General features: G+C 36.9%; 1 protein-coding gene across 2 annotated transcripts in view; it reads right to left on the bottom strand.

The window, feature by feature from the left end:
- med25 (mediator complex subunit 25) overlaps positions 1 to 27,511 on the bottom strand; it is a 242,575-nt gene that overhangs the window by 136,899 nt on the left and 78,165 nt on the right. For both annotated transcript variants that reach the window (XM_039774147.1, XM_039774149.1), the window contains exons 5-12: positions 14,021 to 14,145; positions 13,806 to 13,904; positions 9,173 to 9,293; positions 8,926 to 9,082; positions 8,685 to 8,833; positions 8,162 to 8,243; positions 282 to 517; positions 74 to 193 (exon numbers count right to left, since the gene is read on the bottom strand). In XM_039774147.1, the coding sequence (XP_039630081.1) occupies positions 74 to 193; positions 282 to 517; positions 8,162 to 8,243; positions 8,685 to 8,833; positions 8,926 to 9,082; positions 9,173 to 9,293; positions 13,806 to 13,904; positions 14,021 to 14,145 (1,089 nt within the window). The remainder of the gene's footprint in view (positions 1 to 73; positions 194 to 281; positions 518 to 8,161; positions 8,244 to 8,684; positions 8,834 to 8,925; positions 9,083 to 9,172; positions 9,294 to 13,805; positions 13,905 to 14,020; positions 14,146 to 27,511) is intronic.

Raw genomic sequence — 27,511 nt, 5'->3', positions numbered from 1 at the left:
AAACCTAGACTATTATCTTTTACATAAGCATTAACTTTACATATTCCAATTTTTAAATCTTGGCTTTGCTCACCTCTTGCCACTCAAGAACACCACTCCAAGCTAGAACTTTGTTTGCACAAGCTTGCTGAGCTCCTGCCAGAGTTGGCTGTCCCATGGGGTTTGTAGTAGATGTGGAAACAGATACATTTGGCTGTAAAAGAATCAAAATTATCAACACCTATTTGTTCCTGAAAACCAATTAAAGGTATATAAATAGAAAGCCTATGACAATTATATACCAAGCTTGGCTGGCCTTGAGGGGCTTGTTGTTGATTTGGAATAGATGGGAGTTGTGGTGGTGGTGCCTGCTGCTGACTTGGAGGTGGTCCTGGAGGTGGAGCTTGCTGTTGTGCTGGCTGTGGTTGTGTTGTCTGCCCTGTGACAGTAGCCAAGCTGGGTTGTGGAGCTGGTATGACAGTAGACTGAGATGGGGCCAATTTGTTGAATGTTGTGCCAGAGGAAGCCATACTAGTGACTAAAACACAGGAAAATAAGAAACAATAAAGAATACCACATAATCAGTGATTGAAATAGGAATAAAACCTACATATCTGTAAAATACGTAAAATAAATATTTACTTGAATATTGAGGTACTGGAACACGACAGGTATGTTATTTATTGATTAAACATAGTGAATGATTAAACACAGTGATGGAAGGAAATTCAGCCTTTACGAAGATGAAGACATCTCCTTAAACCACAGTTTAGTGTTCAGTTGTACAATAAAAGGAGTGAAGTACAACAAGAAATTTCAAAGTCAAGCAGAGCAAAAATATGAAGCATTAGATGAATGCAAGATACATAATACAAAAATGTAAAGAAAAATAGATAAGTCAAAATGTAAAAAAACATTAAATCAGCCATCAACAGATGATTAACAGAACTAACATAGTGGTAATAATAGTAATTTCCAAGACAATATCAAATACAAAAACGCTTAGAAACTGCTGCAGTAATAAAAGATTTGGCAGAGAAATATAAAATACTATGGCAGAAAATGAAAAACTGAAATCAGAAGAACAATGAAGAAAACCACCTTAAATCCATTTTCTGAATCTACCAATTCTATTTTAAGAGTGAGGGAGCTCCTGAGCCTTTTGGCTAAAAGGCAGGAACCAACATTGCTTTGAATGCTAGTTCATCATACATCACATTTATATTAACTCAGAAATAATCATTGCAGACATGTATGTTGGCTCATCAAATAGGGAGGGGTGGATTGGAGAGAATAGAACAGCTAGAACATAAATAATAATTAAACAATCACAACAATACTGATATCATTATTAGGTCATAAGTGACACAAACGAAGCAAAAAAATTTAAAACGATAAACATGGTTATACAAGGACTGCAACTCTAGGCTTATAATACACTGTTAAAAGCGGATTTAATTTAAAGTATAAGCAACTCTCAAATTGGCTTTGCATTAAAACAATGCAAACATCATACTCTGTTGTTCATCACCATCTGTGAATGTGACTAATGGATTAAACTATACACATTCGCTCCTGGCACCCTAAAAAAGTTCTGCATTGTTGTTCTCTGGCTGGAAAACTTTGATGACATTTATTGACTGGAAGTTGATATTGCATGCATAATTTAATGAGAGCACAGTAAAAAGGAATGACTGGCAAATATGAAAAGACAATTATTATACTTTGATTTCATTTAATTTTTACATGAGGTTAGGCAAATACAGCAGAACAAAAATTTAATAGTCCCTCCTATGTTTAACATGTTCCTACATTTAATATTTTTGAATGGATAGTGGTGATTTTTATTAACATTTGTTTAGAAAAAAGAAAAAAAAAATTTTCGGTTAAGTATAAAATTATTGTATTTAACGTATTATAAAACGCACACAAATCTTTTTATTTATTTTTTATTTCATTGAAATCACACAATATTCCATACAAATAAATCAATTTTTACAAAAATAAGATCGAATACAAATCAACCCCCAACCCTGTCAAATATTTATAAATAAGTACCCTGTACCTTTATTGTAAACAATAAATAGAAACAGTATGTTTCAAATGCTAGGAAGCTGCTAAATGTAGTTTCTTCTATGTTGTGTGTATACAGAATGCAGAATACACACTTGGCCACAAAAAAAGCATATTTCACTTTGGTGTTCCTAATCGGAACTAATAATCGCAATTACAACAATAATAATAATAATAATAATAATAATCGTCAATTCTGAATTCTGAGGAAATTGAGCACACTTAGAGCTATCCCTGTAGCAGTTATGTTTATATTGCTGTGATTGCATTGCATGCGAAATTCAAAAAAAGAAAGTCTGACAGTACGGGCTAATTGCTCTGTGTTTTCTTTAATGCATTGACCCATCTGTTATGTCCACAGCTTTTCCATACAGATTTGGGAGAGATGACTTCCCTCAAATAATTTTTGCTATCTTGACCTTAAAAATTTGAAAACAACTTGCACTGTAAAAAAAGTCAGCAGTCGGCATGTAACTAGCATTCATGATTGTCCATTAAATCGCATCTATCCGATTAATTATTATTCATTTTGAAGATTCAGGACAGACTCTCAGTACACAGTTATATTTGAACAGTACAACAAAAATCTGATATGAGCCAAAAATTGGAATCAAGTCACTTTTAACTGCAGCTCGAATGACTCAAATGTACCCAGTAAGCACTTTTTGACATATTTTTTTCATTGCTCTGTGATTTTCAATAGTGTTAAAAAAAACACAAAGAAAATTGATCTTTACCAATTATTTTTCAACATTAAAATAAATACCAATTACATGAAATAGAAAAATAACTAATAACACATAAAAATACCAATAAACAAACACAAACATGAATTTTCAAGTAAAAAAAATCTGAACTAATAAAGATTAATATTTAAAAACTGAGTAACAGAGCATAGTATATTCTACTTTCTTGTTACAGAGACACAGTAAGTATATCCAATATTTTAATGGCTGTCACAGGAGCAATATCATCTTGAAGCAATGAAATATAGTTGGAGCAGGATCCTGTTTTTAAAAAAATGTGCTTTTCAATGCAAATCTGAGGCTACGCATTATACAGTTGTATTTTCTGAACAACCTATGTAAAACTGCATATCACGACAAGATTTTGGTTGTGTTAATTTCTGAACATGAAGCTATAATGTAATTTAAATGCCTGCAACAAGTCAATATGAAGTTAAAAAAAAAAAACAATGTATGGAAAACCAGATATGTCCCATGATTATGCCTGTGCATGTGTGTGTATTTTATATATAAATATATATCAGAAATACACACACACACACACAATATAAACAAAATAATAATGGAGAATGAAGAATAATGGAGAATTTTAAACAGGCTGTAGGTTTGAACTAATGCCGTAACTTTAGCTACTATGGAATGTTAATGCCGGTGGGCGATTGCAAATGTGAGTACTGTTTTTATATTTGGTTACTTCAAGGTCACAGGTAGCTGCCCTTCATGGCTAACACTGACTTGCATATTGGTGTTGTACCAACTGCAGCAGGCAATCAAAACTCAAAACTGATATCCGACAGGAATTGAAGAACTTATGCAGAAATTGTTGCATTTCTTCATAGATTACACACATGCTGTGCAGTCAAAGAGTGAACCCAGGAGTGGCAGCAATGTTTTCTCTGCCTATGTCACCCTATCAGGAGGATTTTTTAACACAAGGATGTAAATGTTCAGGTCTAATAAAGCCAACTGATTAATATTTCACAAATCCAATGAAGGATGAACCTCAAACCTCACAGGTTAAAAACACTCAGGACTGCCTGATAACTGCCCCCTAAAGGTAAACTCACAAAACTACAATTTGGGCTGCAGGTTGCCGTTTATCAGAGGTAAACAGACACAAATGTAACGTCATACTGAAGTCAATTAAGCGCCACTACAAAACCCATCTTAAACGCCTAGGTCTCTCAGAGCGCATTCATTTAACTAAGATCTTAATGCCTGTGTCGACTGGGCCTTAGAGTTCAGAAGCATGCATTACGGACACAGAGGGGTGATGTTTATGTAGCTGAAATGGCACATGCTCCGGATATCAAGGGAGACCCTCAAAAACTGGACCCCAGAGTCTAATAACGCTGACAGCGCACTATGGACACCAAACTACAATTTACTTAACAGACATTGCCATAGAATTCATCATTCCTCAACTCAGCTTTGTCAACTGGAAGTGCCCAGTTATAACTAATTATTTTTTCAGTCCCAAGCACTTTGAATTTGACCTGCATTTAAATTCTTTCATTTGATTTCATTGCCCACAAACTACCTGCAAATTGTAAGATAAACTCAATTCACATTATTGACATTACTGTATAACTGAATTGATTTTGCACTGGTTTAGCTATTCCCTTTCTTAGTTATGGTATTTTTAAGTCAAATCATCCGGCTAATACAGCATGTAAGAATTCTTTCATCAACAGATCTTGCAAATATAATATTTGGATACAGCCACAGCAGAACCTAAATTTTAAAATTAATTTAGATACTTCTGTTCAGTTAACACTATGGTTATCTAAGCAAACACAGTAACAATGGCAAGTAAAGACCAGGGGCCTCATGTACTGTATAAATGGTGCATACTCACAAAAATATTGCATGCGCCCATTTCCATTCTCACATCGAGCTGTATAAAAACTAAACTTGGCATAAAGACATGTAAATTTTCACGGCCGTTCAGGCCATGCATACACACATTTCTGCTTGGTTTTGTAACTGGACGGCACCCAGTGTCAAATCAGTGCTACTGTTTTGTGTGGTTTCCCTTTTTTTTTTTTATATTTGCATCCATGACGCGGGCTTTATCAAATATACCAAAATGAACTGCATATCATTTACAAATTTAAAGTACTTGATTGCAATCAATCTGTAAGTATATATTGGTGCACGGAATGGCCCAACTATTCCAACTATCATGGCTCCTGTAGCATTGTTAGAAGACATCGCAAATGGAAGAATTAGAAGAGAGTGCATATTTACAGATGATGATGACTGGCTTCTACACTGATTTAGATTTCCAAGAGCTATCCTCTTAGAGCTGTGTGCTGTTAGAATACTAGGATGTATACTTGATTTTTTTTATTATTAAATGCATTAATGTACATTACATTTTACATATATATTATTAACTTCATTTAAATAATGTAATATATTAACAATTAAAGATGTGGGGCACGGTGGTGCAGTAGCAGCGTTGCTGCCTTACAGTGAGGGGGTCAAGTCCCAGGTGTATCCTGCCAGGAATTTGAATGTTTTCCTGGTAGGTTTCTGTTGCATGCTTTAGTTTCTGTCCAAAGGCATACAGAACAGGGGAATTGCTGATGCTAAATTGACACTACAAGTGTATGCATGTGTGCTTGTATTCACCCTGTGACAAGCTGTTGCCATGACCTAGGATTGTTCCTACCTCACCCTGATCCTTGCTGGGACTGGCACAGTAGCACTACCATGCTTCCACATGTTTAATACACTTCATTATGAAAATGATATCAAGTATACATTTTAGTATTCTAAAATGTTCAGAGAGCTTAGATAGATAGATAGATAGATAGATAGATAGATAGATAGATAGATAGATAGATAGATAGATAGATAGATAGATAGATAGATAGATAGATAGATAGATAGATAGATAGATAGATAGATAGATAGATAGATGTAACGTATTCTGTGTGGTGATCACTGCTTGCCGCAGTTTAAAGATGAAGTTTACAAAGTTCTTCTTTAATGACAATATAAAAGACGAGATTAAAGTCAAAATTTTGAAATCTTTTAATCTTTAATCTCAATATAGGCCTTTTTATTCTTCACTGTGTTCTTATTTTTTATTTCTTCTCTGTGCCCCTAATAAGCATCTCTATGATACTCAGACAGTGGGCTGCAACTTGCCTTTTTGTGTCCATTTTGATATCTGACCACTTCTCTTTTTATTTCAGGCACAGTGTGACTTTCTGAACTTGAACTTTTAAGTGACATTGCCATGCTGTGACATTCCAACAATTTCCTTTTGCTGCTAATCCCAAACTGCTTAAGCCACCAAATAGTAAGTTTTTCCTTGCTTACATTTCACTGAGCAGTCCATTTTACATTCATTGAAATTCTTTTTTATTTATTTTATTGCAATCCATACAAAGCAATCAAGTTTTTACAAAAAGAAAAATTGAGTTAAGAACAGATCGATCCCACCCTGAGAGAGAGAGCAAGCCAAACGGCGTAAAATTTAAGGCTTGTAAACATACCTAAATTAATAAATTCTTTGTGCTTCATGACCTTATTTTAAAATGTTACTGATTAGATCCTGCCATGTTTTGAAAAAAGTCTGTACGGATCCTCTAACTGAGTATTTGATTTTTTCCAATTTCAAATAATATAACACATCGGTTTCCCACTGACTTAAAAGAGGAGAGTTTGGGTTCTTCCAGTTTATCAGAATCAGTCAGAATTTCTTCTTTTTTACATATGGTTTTGCAATTTTCTTTTAACAAAACACTGAATGGAACATGCCATTTATATTTATTTACATATTCAAATAGGCAAAATTCTGGGAGGAGTTGGGGTGGGTCTGTAGGCATGTGCGTTAAAATTCAGGTTGATAAGGACTGATAAAAGGAAAGTGCGTTGAACTTTGCTTATGCACAGTTTTATGCATCTGATTATTTTTTGTGTGTGGGCACATTTCTAGTTTTGCCTGTACACCATTTTTGGTGTGAATTCTATGCACGGTGTTATACGTGAGACCCCAGATGTAGACAGCATAAGGCCTAAAGTGCAATAGTTCGAATTATGCTAATAAGAAAAACTGGTATTTTAACTGCATGTGCCCATTAACATTTTTTTTAGTAGTACAGAGTATAGATGTTCAAAGGAAAATTCAGATATTTTCAGAACCCACTTTTAGGCCTTGTTCACACAGGCGTTAAGTTTTTGGATAAACGAACTTGCTCTGAACGTCCTAGACGTTTATGTTGCATTTTGTGGTGGCGATCGATTGACTTCTACACCGGCGTTCGTTTGTCTCTGTCTAATGCCAGCCTGCAGCCCAAATTGTAGTTTGTGTGTTAACCTGTGGAGGCAGTGTCGGGAACTGGATATGAAAGCCCTTGTCGTTTTATTTGAGGTGCCTCCTTTCAATATGGACCATTTTGCTATGTTAGATATTAATCTTCTTGTTTTAAAAATACTCGTAATACGCCGACATAGGGAGAGAAAATATCGCGCGCTACTGGGTTCATCCTCTGACTGCACAACGTCGGGTTAAAGGAAGTTTTTTAATGCTTTATGAAGAAATGTGAAAATTTCCGCGCAAGTTTTTTAATTACTGTCGGATGTCGGTTTCCACTTTTGATTGTCTGCTGCAGCTGGTGCAATGCCACATTGCACGCCGATCAACCAATATGCGACTTGGTGTTAGCCCCGAAGAGAGACTACTTGTCACTTTGAGGTAAGGAAACAGTAGTCGAGTGTGCGCTTATACCGGTGTTATGCACTGAAATGCCCCCACCATGGATTGCACCCCCCACATAATCGTTATCAAATATTATATTAGAACATAAATTAATAGGTTCATGGTTTACAAATTACATGAGACAATAAAATAAGCAATATGAAAATATATATGTTGTACATGAAAACATAAAAATATCCGGTCCTCCGAAGCGTAAAATAAACGCGCAGAAAAGCGAACTAGAAGCGGTTTCCTTGCGTTCGTTGGGTTTTGAACGCCAAGAAAAGCTGCATGCAACGTTTTTGATGCCGTATAAGCGCTGCGGACAACGCGACGTCACCAAAGCCCGTGTGAACACTCTCATTGACTCCTACGTAGAAAACACTAGGCGCTTGATCCGCGCTCACTGGACGCTACGAACGCAAAAAGCTCGATTTTAACGCCCGTGTGAACAAGGCCTTAACTTCCACAGAGAACTAAATTATCAAAAAACACACTAAATGAACATTTGAAAAGCATTAGAAAAGCAGAAAGTTAACATTTGTTTCCAAGTGGCTGACTTCCATATGTCTAAGTCCTAAAAGAATATTCCACCACCAGGAATACTATTTTACATTCTAGTAAAATTAGAGGTATCCAAGTTACTTACAGGGATTCTTTTCTCTGGTAGCAACTTCAAGAACCAGTTGGGCAGCAGCCTGAGCAGCAATAAGTGAATTGGTCGGGGCTACCTGGGTAACCAAAAGGAAAGATATATTCAGGTATATTGGCTTAGCAGTAGGCAAGGATAATAGTAAACTGGATTGTAATGGCACTTCGGTTTGGTTCCTGGATTTGAATCTTGTATTCACACATTATCCGTATGGAGTTTGTACATTTACCTCATTTGGGCTTTCCTCCAACATCCCCAGTGATCTGCAGGTTAACTTAATTGAGATTCCAGTTTGGCTGTTTTGGGATTTTTGGTGTGGGTGTGTGCATAAATTGGTCCTGTGATGACTTGGTGCACTATCCAGGGATGATTAATGCCTTGTACCCTGGATAGGCCCTTGCTAACTGCAAACCTGAACTGGATTAATTGAACTGATATACTGTTGTCTTACCAGGACAAAATAAAATACCAGTAAGCATGATACCAGACAAAGATACGGGCTTCCCTGTTGAATTTTTACCTGATAAGATTGTGAAGCTGGAGGCAGTGACTGATTTGCAGTAGTTGACTGCGTAGGGATCATTCCAATCTGGCTTGCAGTGGGTGGCTGAGGCATTACTTGCTTCAATGGCCCAGTTCCAGGAGCAACAGGTACTACACCAGAGGCAACTGCAGAGAAAAAAAATTTAATCAATATCATAATATTATTAAATAGCATGTAGTGCTTCTTTAGGTGAACACAATGTGGCTAATATACTTACTTGGCAATGATATTCCTCTTATCAACACCATATGCCTTGGATCCTGAGCAAAGTCTTTAGTTTGAGAATCAGGCTGGCCTCCAGGAGCTGCCTTATCAAACAGCAAACGAAGTGCAGGAAGTTTTCGAGGTGACACAACTGAGAACAAGATACCCCTCTATAAAATTGTGAGAGAGAGGCAAACATTGGAAACATACACTCAAAGTTCCAAGAATAAAAAAGAAGACAATGCAGCTCTCATACTTACATCTCCAATTATTTGTGCAAGGCTGTCTGTGGCAAACCCAGAGTATGTAGAACTCTCCACAGCCGGTAACAGATAAGGTGGTGAATTACAAATAAGCACACAAGCTTTATGAGTTTGTCCACTGTAACAAAAACAATACCATCTAATAAATATACTATTTATGCTTAAGGTATATTGTCTCTCAAAAAAACTAAACCTGATTTGGTATTTCTTTACACAGCAGAACAGTGTTTAATAATATCTTGTTAAAAATCAGATACCAGTTAAAACATGGACACTTAAATGTAATCTGAAGTGAAGAAATCTTTCTGGGAATCATTATGGCCACATTACTAATGATATAAAACAGTTTGGAAAATATTTTATAAGCAACTTTATATAGAGAGCAGATTGCTAAGATATGTTATACAGTACAATGATAAACCGATTACAAAACAACTGAGTAAACACAATGAACAGCTTGTAAATCATATGATTTATTGAAGGAAAAAAGTTCCCCAAAGCACCTATTTCATTCATGTAACAAAGCAACTGCTCCTCGAAATGTTATATTTTTTGTGACACCTTTAGCAGGCAACAATTGCAATCAAACACTGCAGATAACAGGATTTAAGTCTTTGGCATTGATGAATTTTCTATATTAATCTTGTAGTAATTTTGCTAGGCTGTCCACTACTGTGCAGATTTACTACTGTTTAAACCTTTCCCAACTGACATATTTCAGTAACTTTCTCGAGTCTTCTGGAATTTCCTTTGATCAAGGAATAATGTGCTACTTGTTGAGGCCTTTGAGATAAATTCAGTTGTTGGAAAGATTCTATTTAAGTGCCGTTTAAATTCAATAGGGGTGGCAGCAATTAAGCTTGGATGTGTCTAGTTTAATTTATACCATTATTGTTCAAACTTGGTTCATTGCTTGATTAAGTGACTAACAGGCAAATTACATTTTCACATTGGTTGAACAGGTGTTGCAGAACTTGCTCCCTTCAGTAAATTACGTGATCATTTATTACTTTGTGTTTACTCAGGTTTTCTTTTGTATTACACTAATTGTTTTGGAGATCATAAACTATGAAGTGTTATGAATAAGCAAACATAAAGGAAATCAGGAATTGTGCAAATACTTTGCCACGGCACTGTATTACTGCCAGGTTTAGTTAAGCAGATTATATTATTTTCACTTGGGTATAAAAATGATAATAAGAATGCTTCAATATCATGTAAGTCATGCAGCTCTCCTCACTTGTGAAAAGCAAATAGGTCGAAAAGGAATACATAAATATCTTCTGATAAATTATGCGACTTGACATAGAATAATCATTTATTAAGTGTGGAAGACTGAAGATAAATGGGTTATCTCCAAAAGCACATGCAAGATCTTCACACTAGTGATTTAAAGATTTTTTCTTTGCTCAGAAGGGCAACTGCATTTCAAAAAATGGTCCAAACAAATACTTACAATGTTAATTACTAACCAAATTCATTTGAAAAATCACAAAAATAGTTACAGGAGACATAATATTACTTCATAGATTTTCCTCAAAGGTAATAGATTTACAGGGGTTCAGTTTTTTTTAGTATTAAAGGACTGTTAGATACATACACCCACAAACATCAAATGGTTTCAGAGATACCTAAATTGTCGACCAAAGATAGTTAAAATTTCAAACCGCAGTACCTTTTTTATACTATCCATCCATCCATTATACAAAAATAAAAAGTAAAAAACTATCATTTTCCTGTTTTATTTGGATCATGTATGGTAATTTGTGCTCCTGCCTTACTACAGCCAATGCCCATAACTAGTCATGATTAAGATGTGGCCTGACTTAGAAGTACTGTGTATGCTAATAAACAATATGACATCAAATAACTATTTTGTACTGTATATAAAATGTAACTTTGACTATTAAACTGATGCCATTAGTCCCGACTGGTTTTAATTCTGAGGACAACACTTCAGCCTATACTTCTCTCTCCCTCCATATTTATGCTAGCAAAGCAACACCTACACTCAAGCTTTATAGCATATTTGCTAACCACTGAGTTTTGCATCTTCCTTGAAGTATCTCCTTCAATTTCACACATCCCTATAAATGGCAAACATGAACATGATGTCTCTTTTTCCCTGTTCAGGACACCACCCAATTTTCAAGTTATCCATCCAACCTATAATTTAGGTACTGTTGTTCATGTAGCCCATCAATCGCTTCAGCCCTGTCCTTCATTTGTATAAATGTCCCTCTGAGCGGAATGCAGAGCATGTACATTAGAATGGTATTAGCAAAAAATAAATATGAGTCAGCTAATTTTCTTTTTTCCATAATATCACTAAATTTCTATCAAACCAGTCAAAGCACTTTTAAGATTTTGGAGTATTTAGCTTTTCTATGGTAAGTGTGGCTTTTAATCCCTAATTATTGATACAAGTATTTGCCCCCTTTGGATTGGATAATTTTTTTCCTTAATAAAAAAATCATCACTTAAAAACTGCATTTTGTGTTTACTTGGGTTAAATTTGTCTAATATTTAAATTTGTTTGATCACTTGAAACATTTAAGTGTGACAAACATGCCAAAAAAAATCAGGAAGGGGGCAAATACTTCTTCACAGCACTGTATACTGAAATGTCATTTCTTAGTGGAAGCCTACTGCCTTAAGTGTACAATCTTGCCAAATTCCAGCTTTTAACTGAACAGAAAAGTGTTTTTGTTGGTGGCATTATACAAACCGGATTCCAAAAAAGTTGGGACACTAAACAAATTGTGAATAAAAACTGAATGCAATGATGTGGAGATGGCAAATGTCAATATTTTATTTGTAATAGAACGTAGATGACAGATCAAATGTTTAATCCGAGTAAATGTATCATTTTAGAGGAAAAATATGTTGATTCAAAATTTCACGGTGTCAACAAATCCCAAAAAAGTTGGGACAAGTAGCAATAAGAGGCTGGAAAAAGTAAATTTGAGCATAACGAAGAGCTGGAAGACCAATAAACACTAATTAGGTCAATTGGCAACATGATTGGGTATAAAAAGAGCTTCTCAGAGTGGCAGTGTCTCTCAGAAGCCAAGATGGGTAGAGGATCACCAATTCCCACAATGTTGCGCAGAAAGATAGTGGAGCAATATCAGAAAGGTGTTACCCAGCGAAAAATTGCAAAGACTTTACATCTATCATCATCAACTGTGCATAACATCATCTGAAGATTCAGAGAATCTGGAACAATCTCTGTGTGTAAGGGTCAAGGCTGTAAAACCATACTGGATGCCCGTGATCTCCGGGCCCTTAAACGACACTGCACCACAAACAGGAATGCTACTGTAAAGGAAATCACAGAATGGGCTCAGGAATACTTCCAGAAACCATTGTCAGTGAACACAATCCACCGTGCCATCCGCTGTTGCCAGCTGAAACTCTACAGTGCAAAGAAGAAGCCATTTCTAAGCAAGATCCACAAGCTCAGGCGTTGTCACTGGGCCAGGGATCATTTAAAATGGAGTGTGGCAAAATGGAAGACTGTTCTGTGGTCAGACGAGTCACGATTCAAAGTTCTTTTTGGAAATCTGGGACCCCATGTCATCCAGACCAAAGAGGACAAGGACAACCCAAGTTGTTATCAACGCTTAGTTCAGAAGCTTGCATCTCTGATGGTATGGGGTTGCATGAGTGCGTGTGGCATGGGCAGCTTGCATGTCTGGAAAGGCACCATCAATGCAGAAAAATATATTCAGGTTCTAGAACAACATATGCTCCCATCCAGACGTCATCTCTTTCAGGGAAGACCCTGCATTTTTCAACAAGATAATGCCAGACCACATTCTGCATCAATCACAACATCATGGCTGCGTAGGAGGAGGATCCGGGTACTGAAATGGCCAGTCTGCAGTCCAGATCTTTCACCTATAGAGAACATTTGGCGCATCATAAAGAGGAAGGTGTGACAAAGAAGGCCCAAGACGATTGAACAGTTAGAGGCCTGTATTAGACAAGAATGGGAGAGCATTCCTATTTCTAAACTTGAGAAACTGGTCTCCTCGGTCCCCAGACGTCTGTTGAGTGTTGTAAGAAGAAGGGGTGATGCCTCACAGTGGTGAAAATGGCCTTGTCCCAACTTTTTTGGGATTTGTTGACACCATGAAATTCTGAATGAACATATTTTCCCTTAAAAGGATACATTTTCTCAGTTTAAACTTTTGTTCCGTGATTTATGTTCAATTCTGAATAAAATATTAGAAGCTGGCACCTCCACATCATTGCATTCAGTTTTTATTCACGATTTGTATAGTGTCCCAACTTTTTTGGAATCCGGTTTTGTATGTACTGTATATAGTTAGGTAAGATTATACCCAAATTCTCAAAGTATTGCAAATAAGAGTGAAACAATACATCTCATTTGCCCTCACTAAACTAGTCCTATTCCTTTGCACAATAATCATTAACACAGTGTTATTAACCAACTGATATCATCTCTAAACTAGTCATGTTTGTCTCCAACACAAAATGTATAAATTTATTTTAATATTTGAAAATAGAACATCATTCTTATCTTGTCACTATTACTTTTTCTTACAGTTACATTGCCTCGAATAAGAGAAGCTTATGCTGTGGCACATTTTGCTATACTCACATCTGTTCCCTCATTTTCTTAAAGTCATCAAAAAGCTGTAATGCAGTACTGAGACCCTCTGCAATCAGGCTACAGCTCTCTGCTCCACCGCCCATAAATCTGATAATAAAGAAAATAAAACAGGATTTAAAATTATTAGCTTAACCATATTTAAAATAAATAAGCACTGAACCTATAATTGAAAATCTTTAACTTTGCAATATGTTCATACTTACTGGATACTGTCAATCCAAGTTACAAACTCATAGGCACTGCTTGTTGGAGCATGGCACTGAACATAAGATTCTGGAGCACAATCAACAGTATTGAAGACTACCAAGCTATATTGAGTACCTCCATACTGGGAGAAAACAAAAAAAAAAATAGAGGTTAAAGAGGTAGAAAAAACTGTAAAGAAAACCCTGCACCTTGATAAAAACAATGGCCATTATTTATAATTATTGTGTTGAATTTGATTCAAAAAAACATTCTGTAAAGTATCACTATCTCTGCATGGTGCCTATCAAAGTATAATTAATGTTATACTACATCATAACTGGAAAACTCTATCTCCAACTGACTTTCTGGCAGTTTTTGAATTTATGATATACAGATAGGTCCATAAGTATTTGGACAGTGACACAATTTTTGTAATGTAATTGTGTACATCACCACAATGGATTTGAAATAAAGCATCCATTAGGTGAGACAAGTGTAGAGTTTCAGCTTCAATTTAAGGGATTTACCAAAACACTGCGCAAGCCATTTAAGGAGAGCCATCTTTCTGTGTAGACCCCCACTTTTCTGCAACCCCCCTCCATTTCCAGGGACTCAAAATTATTTGGATAACCTAACATAAATATAATGGTAATTTTCAATATTTGGTTGAAAATCCTTTACAGTCAATGACTGCCTGAAGTTTGGAACCCAAAGCCATCCCGAAGTGCTGGGTTTCCACCCTAGTGATGCTTTTCCAGGCATTTACTGCAGTTGTCTTCAGTTGCTGCTTGTTTGTTGGACTTTCTGCCATCAGTTTTATCTTCAGAAAGTGAAATGTATGTCCAGTTGGGCTGACTTGGGCAATGAAGTATATTCCACTGTTTTGCATTGAAAATCACTTAGTTTGCTTTCACAGTATGTGTTGGCCCGTCATTCATCTGTACTGTGAACATTGTCCTATAAGTTTTGCAGCATTTGCCTGAATCTGAGCATATACTACAGCCCTTATAAACTTCATCCTGCTACTTCTGCCAGCAGTCGTATCATCAACAAACACTAGTCACTGACTCCATTCACAGCCATGTATGATCATGCCATAAAAAAGTCTCCACCATGTTTCACAGATAGTGTGGTATGCATCGGATCACAAGCTGTTTCTTCTCTTCTCCATACTTTTCTCTTTCCAACATTCTGGTATATGTTTATCTTTGTTTCCTTTGTCCAAATAAAATTGATCCAGAACTGGACAGGATTTTAGAAAATGTTTTCTTGAAAAGTCTAATCTGTCATTCCTATGCTTGATGCTTACCAGTGCTTTGCACCTTGTGGTAAACATCTGTCTTTACTTTCATGAAGCCTTCTCTTGATTGCAGACTTTAGCAATGGTCTACCTCTTGGAGTGTGTTTATAGTTTGGCTAAATATTGTAAAGGGGTTCTTCTTTACCAAGGACAGAATTCTGCAATCATCCAGCAAGGATGTCTTCTGTGGCTTTCCAGACCTTCTGGTGTTGCTGAGTTGACCAGCGTGCTTCTTCTTTTACAAGAATGTACTAAATGGTGCATTTTGCTCAGGACAACCTGCTGAATCCATCATGCTACACATTCAAGAAGAGTTTGGAGATGAGGACCAGTTTAATTTCCAGCAGGATGGAGTACCTGCCCACTACCATCATGATGTGAGGGCCAATCTTGATGAAAATCTGCTGAACAAATGGATTGGGTGAAGAGGTAGTCCTCGCGTTCATCAGACCTCATGGCAATAAACGTTTTTTTTGTTAAAAGCAGCAAGTATCTCGAGCACTTGTTATAGCTGATTCTATATTTCTTTTCCTTAATTTGAATTATAAAACAGATGTATCTTAATAAGTTTCCTCCCACAGTCCAAAGACATGCAGGTTAGGTGGATTGGCAATTCTAAATTGGCCCTAGTGTGTGCTTGGTTTGTGTGTGTCCTGCAGTGGGTTGGCACCCTGCCCAGGATTGGTTCCTGCCTTGTGCCCTGTGTTGGCTGGGATTGGCTCCAGCAGACCCCCGTGACCCTGTGTTCGGATTCAGCGGGTTGGAAAATGAATGAATGAATGAACCTTAATAAACCTATTATTTATAATCATTAAAAAAAATTATTAAATGGTTGATTTGACCACTCCTTGTGTATCTGCTGTTTCTCTAAAGGGTTTGTTTTGTTTTCTCAGTCTAATGATGGACTGTTTCTACTTGCAAGAAGAGCTCTTTGGACCTCATATTGAGAGTTCAGAGTGACAGCTTCCAAATGCAAATTCCACACTTGGAATCCCTTCCAGACCATGTAACTGCTTAATAATTCATTAAATAAATTGGGAACTGCTCCAACCTGTCAAATGTCCAAATACTTTTGAGACCCGCTTGAATTAAAGCTGAAAGTCTACACTTCAAACAAATAATGATTGCTTTATTTCAAATCTATTGTACTGGTGTACAAATGTAAAGTGAAACAAATATAGAATTGTAACACCCTTTGTCGAACTTCCAACACTGCTAATTTAAGATACCATATATATATATAGCAAAATACCCACGCTTCGCAGCGGCAAAGTACTGCATTAAAATTTTTATTAAAAAGAAAATTAAACCTTTTTAAACTGAGGGAAAATATGCCAATAATTATTTGTTAAGGATCTCTTTGTATACCATGTTGTCAGTTCGGCCCTCCGGTTGTAACATGACCAAGCTGTGCGCTGAGCTTACTCTTAAAGATGCAACGTACAGTTGGCCATGTGAACAGTAATCTTGTCTCAAATCTCACAGCTTGGATTGCTGCTGTCATAATCGGTTTGAGCTTCATGGTTTGTGTTCAATTACGACAGTATTTGCAGGATTTGTTGTGTTGAAGTGACATTTGGCATCTGTCAAGCGTTGTAAGCACACAACCGGTTTCATCGATAAAATCACATCCAGCTTTTGAGAGTTTAAACATTCATAAACATCAAAGTGTGCACTACTGAAATCGTCACCTGTGAATCTAAGATGTTTAAGAGGCATTGGCGGTTGTCGAAAGGTGTAAAATATTTGGCCATTTCGGTACACTTGAAAGCGACAACCGAACAATTCAGCGGCAGCCATCAACTCACATGCAGAACCATAGGTGAAGGGCTTAAGCATTTCACTCTTCTAGTGCTCCTGTGTAGTATAATTATCTCCTGTACCGTCATCAGTCCACACCTTGAACCTGTCCCAGTCATTCAATACATAAGACAGAATGTTACTCCGGATATCAAGAGTGAGCCTGATATGGTCTTACAATATGTAACAAAGAGAATGGAAAAGGTAGGTGGTATCTCCGGGCATGGAAACCACTCGGTAAGTGACAGTTCTTTGATTGATAGAATTTCTTGAAGATGGGCCCATAAGTAACAAAGACTGTTGAAAAGATCAATATGGCGGCCGACAGTGGCATCATACTACCGAAATAAATACGTACATTGGTTTCAGTTAGTGGAGGGAAGCCGCCTACCAAATTTCGAGAAGATGGGGCCATAAATAAGAAAGTTCAACATGGCGGACGTTGTTGACCGTTATGACCATTACGGCGTAGAATTTCGAAATGAAACCTGCTTAACGTTTGTAAGAAAGCTGTAAGGAATGAGCCTTGCAAATTTCAGCCTTCTACCTATACGGGAATTTGGAGAATTAGTGATGTTGGAAAATTCAATATGGCGGCTGACAGTGGCGTCATACCACGAAATAAGCACGTACATTGGTTTCGGTTAGCTAAGGGAAGCCACCTACCAAATTTCGTGAAGATGGGGCCGTAAATAATAAAGTTCAACATGGCGGACGTTGTTGACCGTTACGTGGAAAATTTCGAAATGAAACCTGCTTAATTGTTGTAAGTAAGCTATAAGGAATGGGCCTGCCAAATTTCAGCCTTCTACCGACACGGGCAGTTGGAGAATTAGTGACGTTTGGAAAATTCAATATGGCGGCCGACAATGGCGTCATACCACCGAAATAAGTACGTACATCGGTTTTGGTTAGCGCAGGGAAGCCACCTCCCAAATTTCGTGAAGATGGGGCCATGAATAAGAAAGTTCAATATGGTGGACGATGTTGACCGTTATGACCGTTACGCGTAGAATTTTGAAATGAAACCTGCTTAACTTTTGTAAGTAAGCTGTAAGGAATGGGCCTGCCAAATTTCAGCCTTCTACCTACACAGGAAGTTGGGGAATTAGTGACGTGTGGAAAATTCAATATGGCGGCCGACAATGGCATCATACCACGAAATAAAGCATTACATCGGTTTTGGCTAGCGCCGGGAAGCCCCCTACCAAATTTCGTGAAGATGGGGTCAGCCTTCTACCTACACGGGAAGTTTGAAAATTGGTGACGTTGTAAAATTCAATATGGCGGCCGACAATGGCGTCATACCACTGAAATAAGTACGTACACTGGTTTTGGTTAGCACAGGGAAGCCACCTACCAAATTTCTTGAAGATGGGGCCATTAATAAGAAAGTTCAACATCGCGGACGTTGTCGACCGTTATGACCGTCACGTGTAGAATTTCGAAATGAAACCTGCTTAACTTTTGTAAGTAAGCTGTAAGGAATAAGCCTGCCAAATTTCAGCCTTCTACCTACACGGGAACTTGGAGAATTAGTGATAAGTGAGTCAGTCAGTCAGTGAGGGCTTTGCCTTTTATTAGTATAGATATATAACTTTTTGGCCTTAATTCTAAGCGGTATGTGTGGAGAGAACTAGGCACTGCTCATCACTTGTCCAATACAGTCCCCACAGTGAAGCATGGCGGTGGCAGGATCATGCTGTGGGAGTGTTTTTCAGCTGCAGGGACAGGACGACTGGTTGCAATCGAGGGAAAGACGAATGCGGCCAAGTACAGGGATATCCTGGACAAAAACCTTCTCCAGAGTGCTAAGGACCTCAGACTGGGCCGAAGGTTTACCTTCCAACAAGACAATGACCCTAAGCACACAGCTAAAATAACGAAGGAGTGGCTTCACAACAACTCTGTGACTGTTCCTGAATGGCCCAGCTACAGTCCTGACTTAAACCCAATTGAGAATCTCTGGAGAGACCTAAAAATGGCTGTCCACCAATGTTTACCATCCAACCTGACAGAACTGGAGAGGATCTGCAAGGAGGAATGGCAGAGGATCTCCAAATCCAGGTGTGAAAAACTTGTTGCATCTTTCCCACGAAGACTCATGGCTGTATTAGCTCAAAAGGGTGCTTCTACTAAATACTGAGCAAAGGGTCTGAATACTTAGGACCATGTGATATTTCAGTTTTTCTTTTTTAATAAATCAAAAATTCTTTTTTTTGTCTGTCAATATGGGGTGCTGTGTGTACATTAATGAGGGAAAAAAATTAATTTAAATGATTTTAGCAAATGGCTGCAATATAACAAAGAGTGAAAAATTGAAGGGGGTCTGAATACTTTCCGTACCCACTGTATACAGTATGTACATATATATATATATATATATATATATATATATATATACTATATATAGACACTAGGCTTTGCCCCTTGCTCGCTTCGCTCGCCAACGCCCGTGCTTGCGCTACGTGCTAGCCTCTTTGCTGTTCTGTTGCTTGTATATGGGGATGCAGTTGTACAATTTAAAGGATTTTTATTTTCATGGGAATTGTTACTATGCATAATAGAACTATTTTACATAACAGTAAGTAATTAACCACATTAAAAAATAATAATAATAATAATAATATAATAAGTTGAAAGTAAATTATGTTTCATGTTGCGTTAAGAGTTATTCATTGCGTAATACAATTTTGTTCTGTTTGGCTTCGAAATTAACACTCAAATACTTTTTAAACTTACACTTTTACTGTAAAACTTCAGTAAAAACTATTTTTTTAATTAAATTTTCGCCAATATTGCACTGAATTTTGATTCTGTGTTTGGACTTTCATCATGACAACGCAACATATAACTGCCTGTGATTGAATTTCATTTCTTTTTCTCTATTAAATAAAATGATTTTTTTTAATGTTTGGCTCTGAGATTTGTTAATTGTCTTTGCAAAAGCTATTTTAACGGGAAACTGTTAACATTTTAATAAGAATGCCATATCAAGATCTCCTTTGCTGTGTAATGTTATCCACAGAAGATGTACATTACCTTTCTTGGATACATCTTTCTACAGGAATCTGAGTGGTGGAAGACCGAACGGTTTTAACGGTTGTAGATATTCTTCGGGATATTGTAAGTTGATGTTTTCATCTCCTGCACGATCACCACCAACTGTTTCAGCATAGTCTATTGATATGCATTTAACCAATTTGCCATGTAAATGATCGTCATTTTTTGGAGTGAATTCGCTTGACTTCATTGTTTTTCTCGGTGCTAGGATTGCCCGTGTAATTTTTTCTGTTGATAACCCTTTGTGATGAAATTCTTCAGTAAGATTTGGGCATAATAAGTCTTCTTTAATTGGGAACTTAAAGTGAGGAAAACGTTAACATTTATAAGAGCTGAGAGAGAGCAGGATATGTGTCTGTCAAAAGCATTTACACATATGAGAGGTGAGATTACTGTGTGCGTGGTGGAAAGGAGGGTGTAATTTGAAAACATTTCTTGGCCAAGGTCTCAACTCACAGGACTTGAAAAAATCTTCCAAAATGTCTTGTCTCATCCCAGGACTTTTTATGAAATATATATATATATTATTTTTTATTTTTTACAGGCATGCACATAGGCCACAAGATTGCCATTCATTTCATGATTTGGTTTACATTCACCTTTCTGCCTGCAATTTTTGCACTTTAATGATATATTAATGATATTTAATACTAGTACGCCAAGCCCCCTGCTCGCTTTGCTCGCCACCCCCGCCTGCACTACGCGTCAACCACTTCGCTTTTCTGACACTTACTTTCTCCAAATAAATCTTTTAATTCTCACAGATACGTCTCTTCATTGGGAAGAAACACTACTTTCCCAGATGGCAACACAAATTAAACGATCTACAAGTCTCCGACTTAAAGTTTAAATCAGAACAATATATTTAATCTCTTTTCGCTGTTCCGTTATTTCACTGAGTAATAATTTCCATTTTCTTGCACTAATGTGATCTTTACTATCATTTTTTGAGACTTTCGAATTTTAGAACTTTTATTATTTCTAACCTCTTCTGCATGTGTATTGCGCCAACATTTTTGACTTCTTTATGACGTTCTACTTTGTCATCTACTCATTATTTTTTATTTCTGGCCCCAGGCTTGATTAACTCTCTTGGCACAAAGTCTAGTCTCACGGGACTTGAAAATATCTCTCTGAAAAAGTCATGTCTCGTCCCAGGCTAAAAAGTCTCATCTCATCCCAGGACTTATTATAGAGAAATATGTGAAAATGTGCATCTACTAAATATTCATCCAAATATTCACTGGTAACCATGGTGACTTTTATGTAAGCATAGAACACACCATAAAAATATGATTAATGTCCTGCACTGACTGAGAGCATGAAAATATAAGATTTTAAGAAGTACTTTGAAAACATAAGGAGCTGTATTTTTGTTTGCTTCTAGCAATTACACCATAGCATATACCAGCTTTTTGTTTGATGATGTTTGAAATACAGACTGCAGAGATCAACTGAAATAACAGTATATGATGCAACACTGAAAGGCCAGCTTAGAATACAACAGATATGCAACCTGTGTGGTCAATTGTGATACCTTCTCTGAGCAGACAGTGCAAAAAGGTTTCATGTCCAACACTAGTTGGACAACAGTCTGCTTCAGAATCAGAAGCCAGGGATGTTTTGTCAATGTGCATCTTTTTAGTAATATTAAAAAGGCAAGTTTAAAGGGGGGATATTACAGTCATAGGGAACTTTATTTATTTATTTTTTTTTAATTTTATTAATTGTAATCATTCCATACAAATACATCAATTTTTACAAAAAAAAAAAAAAAATAGGATGAAAACAAATTGACCCCCAACCCTAAGAAAGAGAGCATGGCCAATGGCCAATGGCCAATGGAGTAAAGCTTAAAGCTTGTAAACATACCTAAACTGATTAGTTTAAAAGGGTAATAGAGATGAATGGAGAAGAAAAGGAAATGCAGAAAGAATTGCTTCTTCGGTGCTTTAAGAACTTATTCTAAAATATTATTGATTAGATCCTGCCAGGTTTTGAAAAAATTCTGTACCGATCCTCTAACTAAGAATAAGATTGATTCCAATTTCAAATAAATATATTCAAATAGTATAAAACATCGTTTTCCCACTGACTTAATAGAGGAGAGTTAGGATTCCTCCAATTTAGCAAAATAGGTCTGTGTGCCAATAGTGTAGTGAATGCAATCACAGTTTGTTTGTCCTTCTCCACTTTAAGCCCATCCGGAAGAACACCAAATACAGCTGTTAATGGGTTAGGAGGGATTGTGACACCAAGGCTGTCTGAAAGGAACTTAAAAATTTTGGTCCAAAATAATGTTTATTTGGTGCAGGCCCAAAACATGTGACCCAGTGAAGCTGGGACCTGATTGCAGCATTCGCAGGTTGGATCTTGACCTGGGAACATTTTGGACAGTTTTAGTTGAATAATTGTATTCTTTAGGCATATGGAGCTCGAGTGAATTCTCTGCATTGCTACCTTCCACTCCTTTTCTGATATATTGATTAAGAGATCTTTTTTCCCATTGTCCTCTTGGATCTTTGAAAGGGAGGGACTGTAAAATAATTTTATATATTGCAGAGATGGTGTCTAAGTCCTCAAAATTGAGCAATATTTTTTCCAGCATAGAGGAGGGTGCAAGATGAGGAAAATATTAGTATATTGGCGATAACTTACATTTGTTAGGGCACAGAACAGGGAATATAAATTAGTACTGCAGGATTTTACTTAAATTGCGGACCAAGCCTGTGTATGTTCATCTATTTGTGTCCAGGTTTTTATAGCTTGTATGTTTGCTGCCCAGTAATAAAACTGAAAGTTACGTAGAGCCATGCCACCTTCCGCCTTAGGTCTTTGTAAGGTTGCTCTTTGGATACGTGGATGTTTTGAGTTCCAAATAAATGAGGTTATTGTTGAATCTAATTGCTTAAAAAATGATTTATTAATGTATATCGGAATGTTTTGAAATAAAAAATCTTAACAACGTTAATTCTTCCAGCTAAAGTGAGATGAAGGGTTGACCATCTATGTAAGTCTTGCTTAATTTTTTCCATACAGACGGCGAAATTTTGTTGATAAAGAACTTTGTGTTTACTTGTGATATTTACCCCTAGGTATTTAATCTGATCTGCAATGATAAAAGGTAGGGTGTTCAATCTAATATTATATGCTTGAGAATTCACTGGAAAGAGTACACTTTCATTCAAATTAATTCTGAGACCAGAGCTCTTTTGAAATTCTTTGAGTGCTGTTAAGACTGCAGGCACAGAATTGTGTGGGTCTGATACAGTATATACAGTACCATATCATCTGGATACAGAGAAATTTTCTGTTCCAGTCCTTCTCTGCTAAGCCCCTTTATCAGTATACTGCTGCTGGATTATGTGAATTTCCCCTTGGGATTAATAAAGTATCTATCTATCTATCTATCTATCTATAAGCATTTCGACAGTGAACCGCCAGTGGTTCAATGGCGATTGCAAATAGCAGTGGTGACAAGGGGCATCCTTGTCTGGTACCACATTCTAGTTTAAAGTAGTCTGAACAAATGTTGTTAATACAAACTGAAGCATCTGGATTGGTATACAGTAGTTTGATCCATTCACAAATGTTCGGGCCAAATCCAAATTTCTCTAATGTATTGAAAAGGTATTTCCATTCAATCATATCAAATGCTTTTTCTGCATCCAATGATGATAATATTTCTGGGGTGTTTGACTTTACTGGTGAGTATATTACATTAAACAGGCGTCAAAGATTGGAAGATAAGTGTCGACCCTTGATAAATCCAGTTTGATCTTGTGATATTATCAAAGGCAGCACTTTCTCTATCTTTCGAGCTATGATTTTTGAGAGTTTTTAACATCATTATTCAAAAGTGAAATTGGTCTGTATGATGCACACTGTAATAAATCCTTATTTTGTTTAGGAAAGATGGTGATTAATACTTGGCGAAAAGTTTGAGGTAGAATTTGATTGTCTCTAGCTTCTGTAAATGTTGCTAATAAGAGGGGAGCTAGCTGAGTGGAGAATTTTTTATAAAATTCTACATGGTAACCATCAGGGCCTGCTGCTTTCCCGCCTTGAAATGAATTTATAGCATCTAGTAATTCTGATAGAGCCAAAGGTTTATCCAGTTCCTCCAAACTAAAAGTGTCTTTGTGGTATCTGTAATGTATCCAGAAATGCATTAGATTGTGTGTTGTCTTCTTTAAATTCAGTAGAATATAAGGATTTATAGTAGTCTCTAAATGTGTACATTATATTTTTATGGTCAATGATTTTATCTTCGTTCATGTTGGAGATTACTGGGATTGCATTGCGAACTTCTTGCTTACAGATTTGTTGGGCTAAAAGCTTATTAGCTTTCTCTCCGTGTTCATAGTAATAATGTCTTGATTTATAAATTAGTTGTTCAGTTTCTTTAGTTGTCAAGAGGTTGAGTTCTGAATGCAGAGCTTGCCTTTTCCTATGTAGAGCCTTGTGTGGACGCCTGGCATGTTCTTCATCTATTTTAGTAATTTTGCTTCTTAGCTCTGATACTTTGTTGGTTTCTAATTTATTCCTGTGGGAAAGATATTAAATAATCTGTCCTCTTATGAAGGCCTTAAGAGTTTCCCAGAGTATTCCTGCAGACACCTCTGAGGATCTATTTGTCTCAAGGAAGAAGCTGATTTGTTTGGATATAAGTTCTGTACAGTTCTCATCTGCTAACAGAAGTGGGCTAAGACGCCATCTGTGAGGTAAGTGTGTGGGGCATAATGACCTGTCCACCAAGATCAGAGGTGCATGGTCGGAAATAACAATAGCGTCGTACTTGCAAGATTTAATCGTAGGCAAGAAATTATTATCTATAAAGAAATAATCAATTCTTGAGTAGCAATGATGTACTAGTGAATAGAACAAATATGTTCTTGAGTTTGGGTTAAGAAACCTCCAGGGGTCTGATAAGTTGTGGTCAGTTACAAATTGTGTAATTGTCTTTGCTGTGTTAGATGTCATCCACCCTGTGACAGGAGTCCTACCTAAGAGTGGATTTAAAACACAATTAAAGTCCCCAGCCATTATAATTTCATGAGTGTTCACAATGGGAATGGATGCAAATACATTTTGCATTAATTCCTTATCATCGACATTAGGTGCATAAACATTTATCAAAATCACTTTACAACTAAATAAGTTGCCTATGACAATCACATATCTCCATTCAGCGTCAGATACTACATCTGATGCTACAAATAAGAAAAATAAGAACATTTCCACTCCTCTAGTTTTCTTCGTAAAGCTGGAATGGAACATTTGGCCAGTCCAGTCTTTTTGCACCCGGAATTGATCCTTGCTTAGTAAGTGGGTCTCCTGTAAAAATACTATTTTAGCTTTTAAACCTGCTAGGTGAGAAAATACTTCCTTTCTCTTTAATTCGTGATTCAGGCCTTTAACATTTCAGCCCACAAAGTTAACTGTCCCATCATTGAGACAATTACTCTGAATTTTTGATGTCATTTTATAGTTTTAACTGGAAATGAGACAGCTTTAACCTTAATTTCCAATTTTCCCACGAGCTATTGCCATGCAGCCTATTGTTAAGTTGATAGGGTTAAAAGGACAGATTAGATATAACCTAGACATACCTAGAGACAGAGCACATCTAAAACAAAACAAGCCCCCCAGCAGGATTAAAAGTAGAGATATCTATTGCCAATAAAGTCTAAATACTATAAGCCTAAATATAATTATTAACAAACTATAAGCATAAAATATAATCTTCAGCAATCTTAAAGTATTAAGATAATAAAACCCAGGGAATGGTGTTAAAAGTGGTGCAGGATAAGCATAGCAAATCCAAATGCAATAATAACAATAAACCAAGGGTATGATGTTAAACAGTCTCTTTTAGGGCAGTAAAAAAAAAAATATATATATATTAATTTCTTCCACACACAGGTCTATTACTGTAAGTAAAACATAAACAGAATGCGTCCCGAGTAATGAAAAGGATGTATAATTATAATACCAGTATCATTACAAGTGGATCAGACAGCAGGTGATATCTACAGTATTTGCCATGCCATGACAGGATGCGACTCACTATTGTGTTTCAAAAAAGTGTCGGAATCAGCTTCCTTAATTCCTTTTCTGTTTCCTCCTTGCTGGAGAAGATGTAATATTGGCCTTGAACTTCCACTTTCAGTTTGGCAGGATACAAGAGGCTGTATTTGATATCTGCTTGCAGTAACCACTGTTTAATGTTGTAGAAGGCTGCACGTTTAGCAGCTATTGCAGGAGAGAAATCAGGGAAAATACGAATGTGGTTATTTTCAAATATAATCTCTTGCTTGTGTCTGAGAAGTGCCATTACATCTAGCTTACATAGTAATCTCTCGAAGTGGACAGTAAAAGACCTCGGTCTAAAGGTATTTGATTCGCGTATGCGATAAGCTGCTGCTATCTCGGTATCTGATTTAAATTCTTCTCCAATTATTTTAGAGAATAGTTCAACTGCGAATTTCACTGGATTTGGACTTTCACGATTCTCAGATAGACCTTCGATTCTAATATTATTCCTTTTGCATCCATCTTCCAGAGTCGCAAGTCTGTCTCTGAGTTTCTTGCATTCAGAATTCGCAGCTGTAGCTTTTCCATCGGCGTTCAAAGCCAATAATTCCGCTGTTTCAATTCAGGCTGTGAATGTCTGCTTTATCTCATCCAGCTGATTGGCAAGTTTCTTCAGTTTAGACATATTTTCTTGGATGTGATGCTCACTTTCCCCCAGCATACCTTTGAAGGTCGCGTCAAAACAATTGTATAGACGCATTTCCAGGTCTTTATTATCTTTCTTCATATTTTGCTGAATTTCTTTCTTAAGCTCACTTATGGCCGTGGCCGATGTTGTGATCATTTCCTTCAGTACGAAGAAATAGTTTCAGCTTTCGTGCTCTGCTGGTGGAGTGGCAACCCCAGTTACAGCCAATGTTTCGGGCTCGCGAGGAATGGATGAAAGCACAGACAGCATGACTATTTCTGCTTTCAAGTGATCTACTGGAATCGGCGAGCTCTCGTGACCTACATCACTTGCACCTTCGTTCCCATTTTCGCTCTTGACTGCAGAAGATGCAGTGGAGTGGGGTCCTGGGAAGTCTGTGCATTCGCCTGTCGGTTCCAGGTCAGTCTCTGAAAGGCCGTACCTCGCACTTGTGCTTGATGTCTGTCTAGACTTGGATGTAGCTTTAAGTTTCCTTTCTGGTTCTTTCTGACCCCCTTTCTTGTTACTCATATTTATATATTGTAGTGTAAACCCCTCGGTCGGGTAAATACAGGATACATCAAAATAATAAGAAATAAGTGAAAAAAATAAAGCTGCTGC

The sequence above is a fragment of the Polypterus senegalus genome, chromosome 13 (assembly GCF_016835505.1).
Source record: "Polypterus senegalus isolate Bchr_013 chromosome 13, ASM1683550v1, whole genome shotgun sequence".
Lineage (NCBI taxonomy): Eukaryota > Metazoa > Chordata > Cladistia > Polypteriformes > Polypteridae > Polypterus > Polypterus senegalus.
Note: the sequence above shows the minus strand (reverse complement) of the source record. Positions and strands in the feature narration are given on the sequence as shown.